Raw genomic sequence first — 13,662 nt, 5'->3', positions numbered from 1 at the left:
AATTAATTAATTAATTAAATTAAATAATAGCTTTTATTACATTCCAGAAACTATTCTTGGCACGTCATACATTTTATGTGATTAATAGCCTACGGTGAACATATCCTTAATGTCATTCAAAATTATTCACACATGCTTTAACGGCTGCCCTGTGTGTTTTCCGAGCCACGGCATCCAGCGTACAAGCTGCAGCCCGCGGGACAGGCGTGGCGTAAGAGCTCCCTGGAGTGAGAGGAGCCTTTTCTAAGCCACACAGAGGTGCCATTTTGGCTAGAAAATGCCCAAAAAATAACATAACCTAGCCAGTTCCCCATCACTGGAATGTCTCCGGTCACTTCCAATTATCACTATTATAAATATCTTTGAGCATAACTGGTTAAATGAAAGAATACGAAATTTTTGAGGCTCTTGTTGCTGAACTGCTCTCCTACCAAACGCTTCAGAGTGCTCTCTTCTCTCAAGCTCCTCAATACCAGATGTTTCCGTTCTCTCTAACCCTAGACAACTGAATGTGTGGCAAGTGCACACTTTTAGTGAGCAACTGTTTGATTACTAGAGAGGATGGATATTTTTAAATGCTTATTAGAAATATGTATTTCTTCCCTTAAAAATGGTCTATCTGGATGCCTGCGTGGCTCAGTCAGTTACGCATCTGCCTTCAGCTCCGGTCATGATCCAAGGGTCCTGGGATGGAGTCCCACATCAGGATCCTTGCTCAGTGGGGAGCCTGCTTCTCTCTCTCCCTCTGCCTGCAGTTCCCCCTGCTTGTGCTCTCTCACTCTCTCTGACAAATAAATAAAATCTTTAAAAAAAAAAAAGGCCTATCTATATTCCTTGCCTATTCTGCTATTGGGATATTGGTCTTATTGATTTTAAGGGCTCTTTGGATTTCCAGAATGTTAACCTGTTACCTGCCATGTACTTTAAAAATATTTCCCCAATTGCATATTGTCTTTTGATTTTGTTTTGATACTTTAAAATTTGTATGTCATTTTTAATGTGAGAGTAGTTGAATCTATTGATCTCTTCCTTTATGGCTTCTGCCTTTACTTTGATGTTTAAAAGGCTTTTGCCATTCCAACTCATATTTCACCATTTGTTCATTTTTTTATTAAACATCTCATATCGGTAATCTAGGTCCTTTTAAAGATTTTATTTATTTATTTGAGACAGAGAGAATGAGAGAGAGCGAGCACATGAGACGGGGGAGGGTCAGAGGGAGAAGCAAGCTCCCTGCCGAGCAGAGAGCCCGATGCGGGACTTGATCCAGGGACTCCAGGATCATGACCTGAGCCGAAAGCAGTCACTTAACCAACTGAGCCACCCAGGCGCCCGGTAATCTAGGTCCTTTTAAACTGGCCTTGGTTTATAAGACTCAGAGTCTGTTAACTTGTGCTAAGCCGTGTGGCTTCTTTGGCTAGCAGAGCATTGGATTGGGAGTGGAGACTCAGACTAGGGAAATAGGCAAAATTAATCTTCAATAGACTTGGCCTCTCTGTGCCTAAATCCTCTATGTGTAAAATATAGAAAATTACATTTGGACCCCAATTTTACCTCTTTTTTCCTATTATAAAATATGGCACATATACAGAAGGCTGCACAGTGATAACTAATCATAAGACAACTGTCCATGTAACTGTCATCTGTATTATTGAGATGGAGATAGAGATGGAGGGGAAGAGGTGGGGAAGGAAGGGGAAGAGGAAAGGGGGAAGGGAGAGAGAAGAGAGATTCCTGCAGCGGGTCCTTTCTCAAGGACACACTCCCCTTATGTCTTGGCAATCACTATCCTGTGTATAATCACTGTGCTAAGGTCTTTACTTCCTTGTTGTGCTTTATGCTTTTATCCCCTATGTATTCATCACCTATATTTCCCACATATTAACGGTTTGATTTTTTCATTCATATCTATAATCTATTTAGAATTTATCTTCTTTTATGATGTGAGAAATCAAACTTATTCTTCTTCAGATGGTTTAATAATTATTGAGGTCCTGTGTATAGCACAATACTTTCTTCCTGAACCAGGTTTTTATTTTTTTTAATTTTTTATTTTTAAAAATTTTATCTATTTATTTGATAGAGAGCGATATAGTGAGAGCAGGAACACAAGCAGGGGGAGTAGGAGAGGGAGAAGCAGGCTTCCTGCCGAGCAAGGAGCCCAATGCAGGGCTCAATCCCAGGACCCTAGGATCATGACCTGAGCCAAAGGTAGACGCTTAATGACTGAGCCACCCAAGCGCCCCTTTCCTGAACCAGGCTTTTAAAAGTCAGGTTTCTTGGGATGTAATTCATCCTTTTTAAGAGTTTAGTTCTATGAATTTTGACAAACACATGCAGTTGCGTCGTCACCCCCACAAGCAGGACACAGAGATGGAGTGTTTCCGTCATCCCACAAAGTTGACTTGCGCCCTTTTGTAGTCAGCCCCCCAGTCCCACACCCCAGCCCCTGGCAACCACACATCTGTTTGCTGTTCCTACAGTTTTGCCTCTTCCTGACAATCGACCTCATATGAGCATACAGCATAGAGTCTCTTGAGTCTGGCTCCTTTCACTTAGCATGATGCTTCTGAGATTCATCCATGTTGTTGCTTGCATCAGTAATTCAGCCTTTTTATTGATGAGTAGTATTCCGTGGTATGGATGGGTCAAGAATTATAGGTTCAATCTTTCACCATTAAGGTTGATGGTAGCTATAGGGCTTTGGTAGATGTCCTTTATCAGACTGAGGAAGTTCTAGTTTGCTGAGAGTTTTTTATCACAAAAGGATGTTCAATTTTATCAAATGCCTTTCCTGCATCTACTGAGCTCTGCATCTCTGTCTGTCTGCCCTGGGAGTAAGAGACTTCACCACCCTAGAGACTTGAAGCTTTAGTTGACATAGTGAAAATTGTCCAGTGGACAGTGCCTCGTGCCCCACCTCACTTTGAATCCTGTGAACAAGTGAATTTGCTGCCCCACCCCTGGGAGCCTAAGGCTTTTGATTCCTACGAGAGAAGAGTCCAGGGAAGTACATGGCATTTTGTGTCCCCAACAACCATGACCTGCCCCTCCCCTGCCTGCACCTCTGAGGCGGGATGGAGAGAGCACTACTTGTGAGCACCTGATGGAAGTCTGTGGGAAAGCGTCTCCCACTGAGGCTGAATTCCTCAGCTTCCTCAGCCACTCCGGGTGTGCACACTAACACACAGGTGGATGCTGACAGGGTTACGCTTCGCTGCTTTCTTACCCCCGCAGAGAGTGGGGTGCCTCCGCCTTCTATGAAGCCCACCTCACCTCCGAGGGATTTGGGTCTCTTCTGAAACAGCTGACTCGGTGGCCTCACATCCTCATCTTCCTCCCGGGCTCAACAAAACTCATGATTTTGGAGTTTACCTGTCATTTCCTCGTTATTAAGGCAGGAGTGATGTGCTTAACAGCTTTCTATATCTGAAGCAGAAGCAAAAGAACATTTAAATCCCACCTTTATCCTATACCAAATGTATATACTTGAGCCTGTTTGGGAGGGGGCTGTTTTTATTCTTATGCAAGAATCATGCTACTTTGATAATAAATCTTTCTTTCTAGTGGTGTAAGTCACCCTTCAATCTTCCAAAAATTCTTCAGCCTTTTATTAATCTTCCCAGGTGACCTTAGAATTATATTGTCTAGTTAAAAAAAATACTTTTGACATTTTTATTAGAATAGAAATGGCAGAATTATTGAGTTATGCCATCCAAGAATGTGCTATGCCCTACCATTTATTTAAGTCTTCACATCTCCCAGTGAAGTTTTAGTTTTAGTTATATGGGTTCTACATACTTTCCTTATGTCGTTTATTCCTAGATATTGTCTATTTTAGCATCTAAATGCCTTTTTCAAAATTGTATCTTCTAACTAATGATTGTTGATTTAGAAGATAAGCATTGATTGTGTATACTGATTTTGTAACCAACTGCCTTATTAAACTCCTTACTTCTAATAATTTTTTGGTTGATTTTCTTGGATTCCCAGGTAGGGAATAATTATATGCAAGTAATAATTTATCTCCTCCTTTCTGAAGATTTTTCTCTTATTTCATTTTGTCTTACTGCTTTCACTCAACTTCTGGGAAATATTAAATGACTATGGATAGCGGGCATACTAGACTTGTACTTGACTTTGGTGGGAAACACCAGAGTTTCACCATTAAGTATGATGATACCTGGGGCAAATACAGTAAATTTGCTTACTCAACAGCCACTCCAGTCCCCTCCTAGATTGCACCTGAGAAAGAAAAGAACAGCCTTTGACATTCGGAAGCTGGCCAGCCATTCAACACTAAGCTATGCTGTTCTCCTGTTGGACATAAACCATCTCACAGAATACCAGCTCAGACAAGGTCACTCTGAGACCATGATTAAATGAGATAAAGCAAGTCCAAACCATAATTTTGTCTAAACACAGACAAAAATAAGTTCACTGTGCCACCCACAAAATACCAAACATACCCCTCTCTTGCCTAAAATAAGTGACTGTTCATTCTTTACCAATGACACCTTTTTTCTCACTCTAGTTTGCCTATATATAAAATGTATTTATTTATTGAGATATTCAATCATAAAATCACACACACACAAACACACTTTCGGATGGCATCCTATGTAGACTGATTCTTTGGTTCCTCGGACCCTCCACAAATCACCCAACCGAAGGCCAAATCCTATAATAGGTTCTTTCTAACACCCTCTTGTTGAGGGGCCCCCATCGTTCCCGAGATGTGTGTTCTCCCTCACTGCAACAAGTTAGGAAAATCCACCTTGTTCAGTTATGATTGTGTTCACGGTAGTCTCTGGCTAGAGGACAAGGACATGCTTTAAGAGTACAGAAAATTAAAAAGTACTTTTCTAGACACCCTTATAGCTAAGGTTCAAGTCATATGACGTTCCTGCCAATGATTTATACCCATGAGAGACTGAGAAAAGAAAGAGAACAATCTGAGGTGGTCAAAGACAGAGAGAGTACGTATTCTAGAAAGCACAATGCACAGACATCTGGACCTTTTAGAGCAGCTACAATGATCCTGGTATTGAGTCCATAGCATCATGAGTGGTCTTTCCACTAGAACAGTCCTATTGTGGTAGAGGGAGTTTTTTTTGTGGCTGGATCATCCTGGTTGCATGTAGCCTTAAAATCTTAGTTCTTAGGCCCTCTTAGAAATCCTTTCAGCTATCTAACATTCTCAAATAATTCCCTTTTGTTTATGTTAGTATATAAGATGTTGGAATTGGAAGCTCGTTGCCCTAGTGTGGTGTCTTACCACTCTGAGAGCTGTCAGGATGCCAAAATGATTACTACGGCTTCATTTCCTTTCTTGAATATTACTCAAGTTCAGCTTTTGGCCATCTCTAGGCCAGAACCATATAGAAAGGGAGATTCCAGGAAATGTAGTTTCAGGTCAACCAAGTGAGCAATAGGATGATCCAGCACATTCCTACATAAGATTCTTCATTTTCTCTGCATGCTTTATGCCTCTTTCTCATTCCTATTTTTTCATTTGTATTTCTTGATAGGACTCACGGGATCTATCCATTTCAGGAATTTTTTTTTTTTTCAAAGAACAAAGAGGAGTGTTCCATTATCAAGTAGATTATGTTTAAATTTTCTTAAAAAGAACAAATTTCTAGTTTTAAGGCAGTAGGATTTTTAAAAGGGGCCTATATAATTCTTATTTGGGAGAATCTATTGAGGTCTTCTTTGTGATAAGCCTGGAATCAATTTTACAAATTGATTTGTAAATCAAAGCCATCTGATACAGATAAGTACTCTCTGTAGGGTACAAAGTTTGAAATAGGGACACCTGGGTGGTTCAGTCGTTAAGCATCTGCCTTCGGCTCAGGTCATGATCCCAGGATCCTGGGATCAAGCCCCACATCGGGTTCCCTGCTTGGCGGGAAGCCTGCTTCTCCCTCTCCCACTCCCCCTGCTTGTGTTCCCTCTCTTGCTGTGTCTCTCTCTGTCAAATAAATAAAATCTTTAAAAAAAAAAATTGGGGCGCCTGGGTGGCTCAGTTGGTTAGGCGACTGCCTTCGGCTCAGGTCATGATCCCAGAGTCCCGGGATCGAGTCCCGCATCGGGCTCCCTGCTCAGCGGGGAGTCTGCTTCTCCCTCTGACCCTCCCCCCTCTCATGTGCTCGCTCTCTCTCATTCTCTCTCTCTCAAATAAATAAATAAAATCTTAAAAAAAAAATCAATGCACAGAAGTCTGTTGCATTTCTATACACCAATAGTAAAGAAACAGAAAGAGAAATCAAGGAACCAATCCCATTTATAATTGTACCAAAACCCATAAGATACCTAGGAATAAAGCTAAGCAAAGAGGTAAAAGATCTATACTCTGAAAACTATAGAACACTAAAGAAAGAAATTAAGGAAGACACAAAGAAATGGAAAAATGTTCCATGCTCATGGATTAGAACAAATATTGTTAAAATTTCTATACTACCCAAAGCAATCTACATATTCAATTCAATCCCTTATCAAAATAACACCAGCATTTTTCACAGAGCTGGAACAAATAATTCTGAAATGTGTATTGAACCAGAAATGACCCTGAATAGCCAAAGTAATGTTGAAAAAGAAAACCAAGCCTGGAGGCATAACAATTCCAGACTTCAAGCTGTATTACAAAGCTGTAATCATCAAGACAGTATGGTACTGGCACAAAAACAGACACATAGATCAATGGAACAGAATAGAGAACCCAGAAATGGACCCTCAACTCTATGGTCAATTAATCTTCAACAAAGCAGGAAAGAATATCTAATGGAAAGAAAAGACCATCTCTTCAACAAATTGTATTGGGAAAATTGGACAGCCACATGCAGAAGAATGAAACTGAATCACTTTCTTATATCATACACAAATATAAATTCAAAATGGATGAAAGAACTAAATGTGAGACAGGAATCCATCAAAATCCTAGAGAACACACACAGCAACCCCTTTGACCTTGGCCGCAGCAACTTCTTACTAGACACATCTCCAGAGGCAAGGGAAATGAAAGCAAAAATGAACTATTACGACTTCATCAAGATAAAAAGCTGCTGCAAAGCAAAGAAAATGACCAATAAAACTAAAAGGCAACCTACAGAATGGGAGAAGATATTTGCAAATGACCTATCAGATAAAAGGCTAGTATCTAAAATCTATAAAGAACTTAACAAACTCAACACCCCAAAAAACCCCAAAAAATCCAGTCAAGAAATGGGCAGAAGACATGAACAGACATTTCTCCAAAGAAGACATACAAATGGCCAACAGACACATGAAAAATGCTCAACATCACTTGGCATCAGGGAAATATAAATCAAAACCACAATGAGATATCACCTCACACTGGTCAGAACGGCTAAAATTAACAACTCAGGAAACAAGATATGTTAGTGAGGATGGGGAGAAAGTTGAACCCTCTTACACTCTTGGTGGGAATGCAAACTGGTGCAGCTACTCTGGAAAACAGTATGGAGGTTCCTCAAAAAGTTGAAAATAAAGCTACCCTACGACTCAGCAATTGCACTACTAGGTATTTATCCAAAGGATACAAAAATAGTGCTTCCAAGAGGCACATGCACCCCAATGTTCATAGCAGCAAGGTCCATAAGAGCTGAACTAGGGAAAGAGGCCAGATGTCCATCAACAGATGGGTAAAGAAAATGTGATACACACACACACACACACACACACACACACACACAATGGAATATTACTCAGCCATAAAAAAAAAAAATGAAATCTTACCATTTGCAATGACATGGATGGACATGGTACTGGGTATTGTGCTAAGCAAAATAAGTCAGTCAGAGAAAGACAATATCATATGATTTCAGTCGTATGTGGAATTTAAGAAACAAAACAGATGAATATAGAGGAAGGGAAGGAAAAATAAAATAAGATAAAAACAGAGAGGGAGACAAGCCATGAAAGACTCTTAACTATAGGGAACAAACTGAGCGTTGCTGGAGGGGAGATGGGTAGGGGGAAGGGAGAACTGGGTGATAGGCATTAAGGAGGGCACTTGAAGTAATGAGCACTGGGTGTTATATGCAAATGATGAATCACTAAATACTACCACTGAAACCAATAATACACTATATGTTAACCTACTTGAATTTAAATAAAATCTAAAAAAAAAAAATTTTACTTGCATACACAAGTGTGACTCACCTACAAACATTTCTTCTCTTCCATCCATTGTATTTGTAATCCATTAACAGATTATTTCATATAACATATTAATATTAACATATTAACAGATATTTCCAACATTATATATATATGTCATTATATATATATAATATGAATTCATAAAAATATGAATATATTTATACATATATATATAAAACAGAATTCACAGTAGGCTGGTTTGACTTCAAGATAAAGAAACCTCTTTCAGATAGAGATCTGACCCTGGACAGTTACATCAAAGACAGAGACTTAAGAAAAGGAGCCCAATCCAGAAGTGTTAATAATGTCACCTATGCAACTTTTTCCTACTTTGTAATCTGTCTGAAAGCTCATCTACTCCAAAAACATTTCCTATTTTAAACCTACATATGTAATTGGGCCCATCCTAATCAACTAAAATCATTATTACAACCTCTGTATTAAAATTAAAAGAAAAAAGTCTACTATTTTTCATCACCTACAGAAAAACTCACCCATTTTATTTTGGAATGTTTACAGTACAATTCATGTGTCTTTCCCCTTGGGCTTAGTTGGAGCCTTACAAGGTTTGGTAAATTTGAGTCAGCTCCAAAGACAGCATTTTCTCCATCCACATCCCATATCCATCTTAACTTGTGGAAGAATGAAGTGGTCCTCATGTTCATACTGTTAAAAACAGAACCCAAGTTGGCATTCTAACACAACTCTTTACTGATCTGTATGACATCTGTCGTTTTTACCCCTTCCCCTCATTGTATCTCCTTAAGGACATAAACTTTCCCAATAAGCACTATTTTTCAGGGCACCCTGATGTCTGCCCACATAGCCTCGTCCCTCCCCTTCCCTAACACTCAACACAGTAAACCTTTGCAATCACTGATTTACAGTCTCCATGGGGCAGGGCTGTTTCCTCTTCTGCTGCTTAAATCCTCAGCACCAGGCAAATAATGGTTGTCCAACAAGTTGGAAAAAAAAAAAAACACAAAAGCTAATCACTTTTTAAAACTCTATCTTATGTTAGAACTCAAGGGGAAGGAGGGTAGTGACTCGGATGGGACAGGAAGGGGACTTCAGGGCTGCTATCATGTTCTAACCATCAGGTTACTTGAGCATGTTCATCAGTTGAGTAATTAGTGCACTTTCTGAATGTGCTACACTCCAGCAAAAAAAGTTCAAGTCTATCATTATCTGATGAAGCAGGAAGTTATAGGCATTCAGATTGCCATTAAAAATAATTAACAGGGGTGCCTGGCTGTTTCAGTGGGTAGAGCATGCAACTCTTGATCTCAGGGTCATGAGTTCAAGCCACACGTTGGGCATGGAGCCTACTTTTAAAAAAAGAATGATAATAATAATTAACAGACATTGTTTCTGAACATGTAAAGTTAAACTTCAAGAACCAAAATATTCGTTTATGTCAGAAAATGCAGTCTTGGTGGGGTTGCTGGGCTGCCCGGACACAGAGAAGACAGGAGTAGCGGGCCACTGAATAAGCTTCTAAAATGATGCCCATACCAGTTACCCTGTTGAAAGATGGGACCGATAGCTCCCAAGGCATTCCCCAGCTTTTAAGTAACATCAGTGCCTGCCAGTTGATTGCGGAGGCTGTAAGAACCACCCTGGGCCCTCGTGGCAGGGACAAGCTGATTGTAGATGGCCGAGGCAAAGCAACAATTTCTAATGATGGGGCCACAATTCTGAAACTGCTCGATGTTGTACATCCTGCAGCAAAGACTTTAGTGGACATTGCCAAATCCCAAGATGCTGAGGTCGGTGATGGTACCACCTCAGTGACCCTGCTGGCTGCAGAGTTTCTGAAGCAAGTGAAACCCTACATGGAGGACGGTTTGCACCCACAGATCATCATCCGAACTTTCCACACTGCCACCCAGTTGGCAATTAACAAGATCAAAGAGATTGCTGTGAACGTGAAGAAGGAAGATAAAGTGGAACAGAGGAAGCTGCTGGAGAAGTGTGCCATGACCACTCTGAGCTCCAAGCTGATTTCCCAGCAGAAAGCCTTCTTCGATAAGATGGTGGTGGATGCAGTGATAATGCTCGATGATTTGTTGCAGCTTAAAATGATTGGAATCAAGAAGGTGCAAGGTGGTGCCCTAGAGGAGTCCCAGCTGGTAGCTGGCGTCACATTCAAGAAGACTTTCTCTTATGCTGGGTTTGAAATGCAACCCAAAAAGTACAATAATTCAGTGATTGCCCTTTTAAATGTGGAGCTTGAGCTGAAAGCTAAGAAAGATAATGCTGAAATCAGAGTCCATACGGTTGAGGATTATCAGGCAATCGTTGATGCTGAATGGAACATTCTCTATGACAAGTTAGAGAGGATCCATCATTCTGGAGCCAAAGTCATCTTGTCCAAACTCCCGATCGGGGATGTGGGCACCCAGTACTTTGCCGACAGGGACACGTGCTGTGCTGGCCGAGTGCCAGAGAAGGATCTGAAGAGGATGATGATGGGGCGCCTGGGTGGCTCAGTTGGTTAAGCGACTGCCTTCGGCTCAGGTCATGATCCTGGAGTCCCGGGATCGAGTCCCGCATCGGGCTCCCTGCTCAGCAGGGGGTCTGCTTCTCCCTCTGCCCTCTTCCCTCTCGTGCTCTCTGTCCCTCATTCTCTCTCAAAAAAAAAAAAGAGGACGATGATGGCCTGCGGAGGCTCCATCCAAACGAGTGTGAATGCTCTGTCGTCAGATGTGCTGGGCCGCTGCCAGGACTTTGAAGAGACCCAGATTGGAGGCGAGAGGTACAATTTCTTCACTGGCTCTCCCAAGGCCAAGACTTGCATGATCATCCTTCATGGCAGTGCTGAGCAGTTTATGGAGGAGACAGAGCAGTCCCTGCACGACACCATCATGATTGTCAGGAAGGCCATCAAGAACGATTCAGTGGTGGCTGGTGGTGGGGCCATTGAGATGGAGCTCTCCAAGTCCCTGCGGGATTACTCAAGGACCATTCCAGGAAAACAGCAGCTGTTGATTGGGGCATATGCCAAGGCCTTGGAAATTATCCCACGCCAGCTGTGTGACAATGCTGGCTTTGATGCCACAAACATCCTCAACAAGCTGCGGGCGCAGCGTGCCCAGGGGGGCATGTGGTACGAGGACATTGCTGATGTCGAGGCCTTTGTGTGGGAGCCAGCCATGGTGCGCATCAGTGCCCTGACCGCAGCCTCTGAGGCCACCTGCCTTATCTTGTCAGTAGATGAAACCATCAAAAACCCTGGCTCAACAGTGGATGTTCCCCCAGCTGCGGGCCGGGGCCGGGGCTGCCCTCATTGAGAGGCGCCCTGCCCCTCACGCGAGTGGCTGGCAGGCTGGCTGTAGGGTATGCTTACTCTCCCTGTCTTGGTCCATTGGTATTAGGAGGAAAGGGTAGTAATTGGCCCACTCTCTTCTCACTGGAGGTTATTTAAATAAACGTAAGACTTAGAATTCACTTTGCAAATTAAAAAAAAGAAAAAGAAAAAGAAAATGCAGTCTTGGCCGTGGAAACTATCAGAAGTACACTGCACCAGTCACAATGGGAAAGATTCATTGAGATGAGGTACATGAAGTTCTTATAACAGTGCTAGGTACATAGTGCTGTATGTTAGCTACTATTACACTTTTTAACACATCAGAAGCATTTCCAGATGAATGAAGGATTCAGCTTAGATCACAGCAAATTTCCTTCATTTCCTTTGCCCTTAACTCTTTCAAAATAGTTATGGAGTCCACATCACCACCTGGTTTGTTTTAGTTATGCCTGAGGAATTCACAACTCCCAGGCTAAGAATCATGGAACATCTGCACTGAAATAGAGCACAGAGACCCTCTGTGGTCCAGTGATTCTCCAGTATGCACATCACTGGGGCACTTGTTAAAAGTTCAAGTGTCCACATGAGATTCTTATTCACTTAGTGTGACAGTAGCACCTAGGAATTTGCATTTTTTTAACCAGCTCTTCGAGTGATTCTGAAGGTGGTCTACAAGAAACAATTAACCTCTTGTTTTGTAGATGAATAAAATAGAGGCCAGGGAGGGAAGGGACCTGCCCAGAGTCTTCTTTCTGGTTAATGAGTACACCAGGATGAGAATGAAGGTCGCCTTTTACCACTCCAGTGTTATTTCCATGAATCCATGCCACAATAACTTAGGACCCAGAATGAATCTGTCCTAAGCCCTAATGGTTTATTCCACTGAGCCCTTTGCCTTTTCACCCATGCATTAGGTTAACTGGAAAGGCACAAAAACCCACCTGTATATTCATTAGGTATACAGAACCAGGTACTTTAGAAAACTAGTTTCTAAATCAACCATCGCTCCAGTATTTTTACACACTATGTGACACTGAGGTAGTTATTTGAATTCTATGTGCTTCAGTTTCTTCCTTTATAAAGTGAAAAAATAACACCTATGGTTTGCAGGATATTGTGAAGACTTATGTAAAATCCTAGCACAGAGCTTGGTAAATAATGAGGTTCTAGTAAATAGTAGCTATCATTAATGCCATCTTAAAACATGGCACTTCAACTTCATTCTTCAGACTAGAGGAGTATTCTCAAGTGTGGTTCCCTACAAACAGAATCATCTAGAAGTCCTCGTTTTTTTAAAATACAGACTTCTGAAACTCGCCCCTCATAAGACCTGGTAAATCAGAATCGTGGGGGCGAGACCCAGAAGTCTGTATTAACAAGCAAGTACCCAGGGTCTTCCTCTGTATACTTAAGTTTGAGCAACATTGGACTAGGGCTTCTTGTCAGTGAAAACACTCGTATCAATGAGAGCCAGCTAGTGCTGAACACTCACTCTAATACTAACAATTTTCTGTTAATAAGAGGTAAATGGGTGCCACCTACTGCCTTATTTTGGAATGCAACACTCAGACTGGTTCAATTCTTCTCTCAGTAATAGAATTCACTGTGAAAAATTAATCAATCCAGAACAAGATATTCAAGCAGTAGAAAGAAAGCATTGTTGGAAGGAGACATGAAAACAGACTTAACTAGAAGAAAACTTTCTCAGTTAAAGGGTTCTTGGAGTTCTAGATTAATGTATCTAATAAACTTCTGTAGTTCCAAGTTACTGCTAAAGCAGTAACAGAAAATATAATGCCTCACCTATTGGCCTATGTCAACAGTGAAAGCAAAAACAGAATTACAGAATGCCCTAAAATACATGTAGCTATGCTCACCTCCACTATCTCCTCCCCAGTCCCAAGAGAAAACCAAGTGAAACAAGAACAAGCTTTCTTATTCTGTAACATTCTACTCAAGGCCAGTATCTAAACTGCCACCTGCAGTTGGAAAGTTAACATTCCCTGCCAAAGGTACTCAAATAAACCTTCTGAATTATACTCTGTTTAAAGCTGATTTCCCCTTCCAAGTTGCAAATGCATAAATACACCCAGTGGTTCAAAAGGGATGGGCAAAGCCTTATAAATATTCATATAAAATGAGCAATTATACTTCATACTGCAATAACT

At 41.3% G+C, this 13,662-nt stretch overlaps 1 protein-coding gene across 1 annotated transcript; it reads left to right on the top strand.

Annotated features, from left to right (window-relative positions):
* Window positions 1-9,658: 9,658 nt before the first annotated feature.
* Window positions 9,659-11,538, top strand: LOC102728983 (T-complex protein 1 subunit eta-like). The gene is made up of 2 exons (XM_031017735.2): window positions 9,659-10,660; window positions 10,835-11,538. The coding sequence occupies exons 1-2, from the start codon at window positions 9,687-9,689 to the stop codon at window positions 11,475-11,477; spliced, it is 1,617 nt and encodes a 538-aa protein (XP_030873595.2). The 5' UTR covers window positions 9,659-9,686; the 3' UTR covers window positions 11,478-11,538.
* The last annotated feature ends 2,124 nt before the right edge of the window (window positions 11,539-13,662 follow it).

Source organism: Leptonychotes weddellii, chromosome 7 (genome assembly GCF_054177405.1).
Source record: "Leptonychotes weddellii isolate Sample4059 chromosome 7, ASM5417740v2, whole genome shotgun sequence".
NCBI classification, from domain to species: Eukaryota; Metazoa; Chordata; class Mammalia; order Carnivora; family Phocidae; genus Leptonychotes; species Leptonychotes weddellii.
This window is presented reverse-complemented; position numbering and strand designations above follow the sequence as displayed.

Coding starts and splice junctions, on each gene's coding strand:
- LOC102728983 (XM_031017735.2), top strand. CDS start 9,687: ATGATGCCCATACCAGTTACCCTGTTGAAAGATGGGACCGATAGCTCC. Junction 10,661..10,834: donor CTGAAGAGGATGATGATGGG/GCGCCTGGGTGG, acceptor AAAAAAAAAGAG/GACGATGATGGCCTGCGGAG.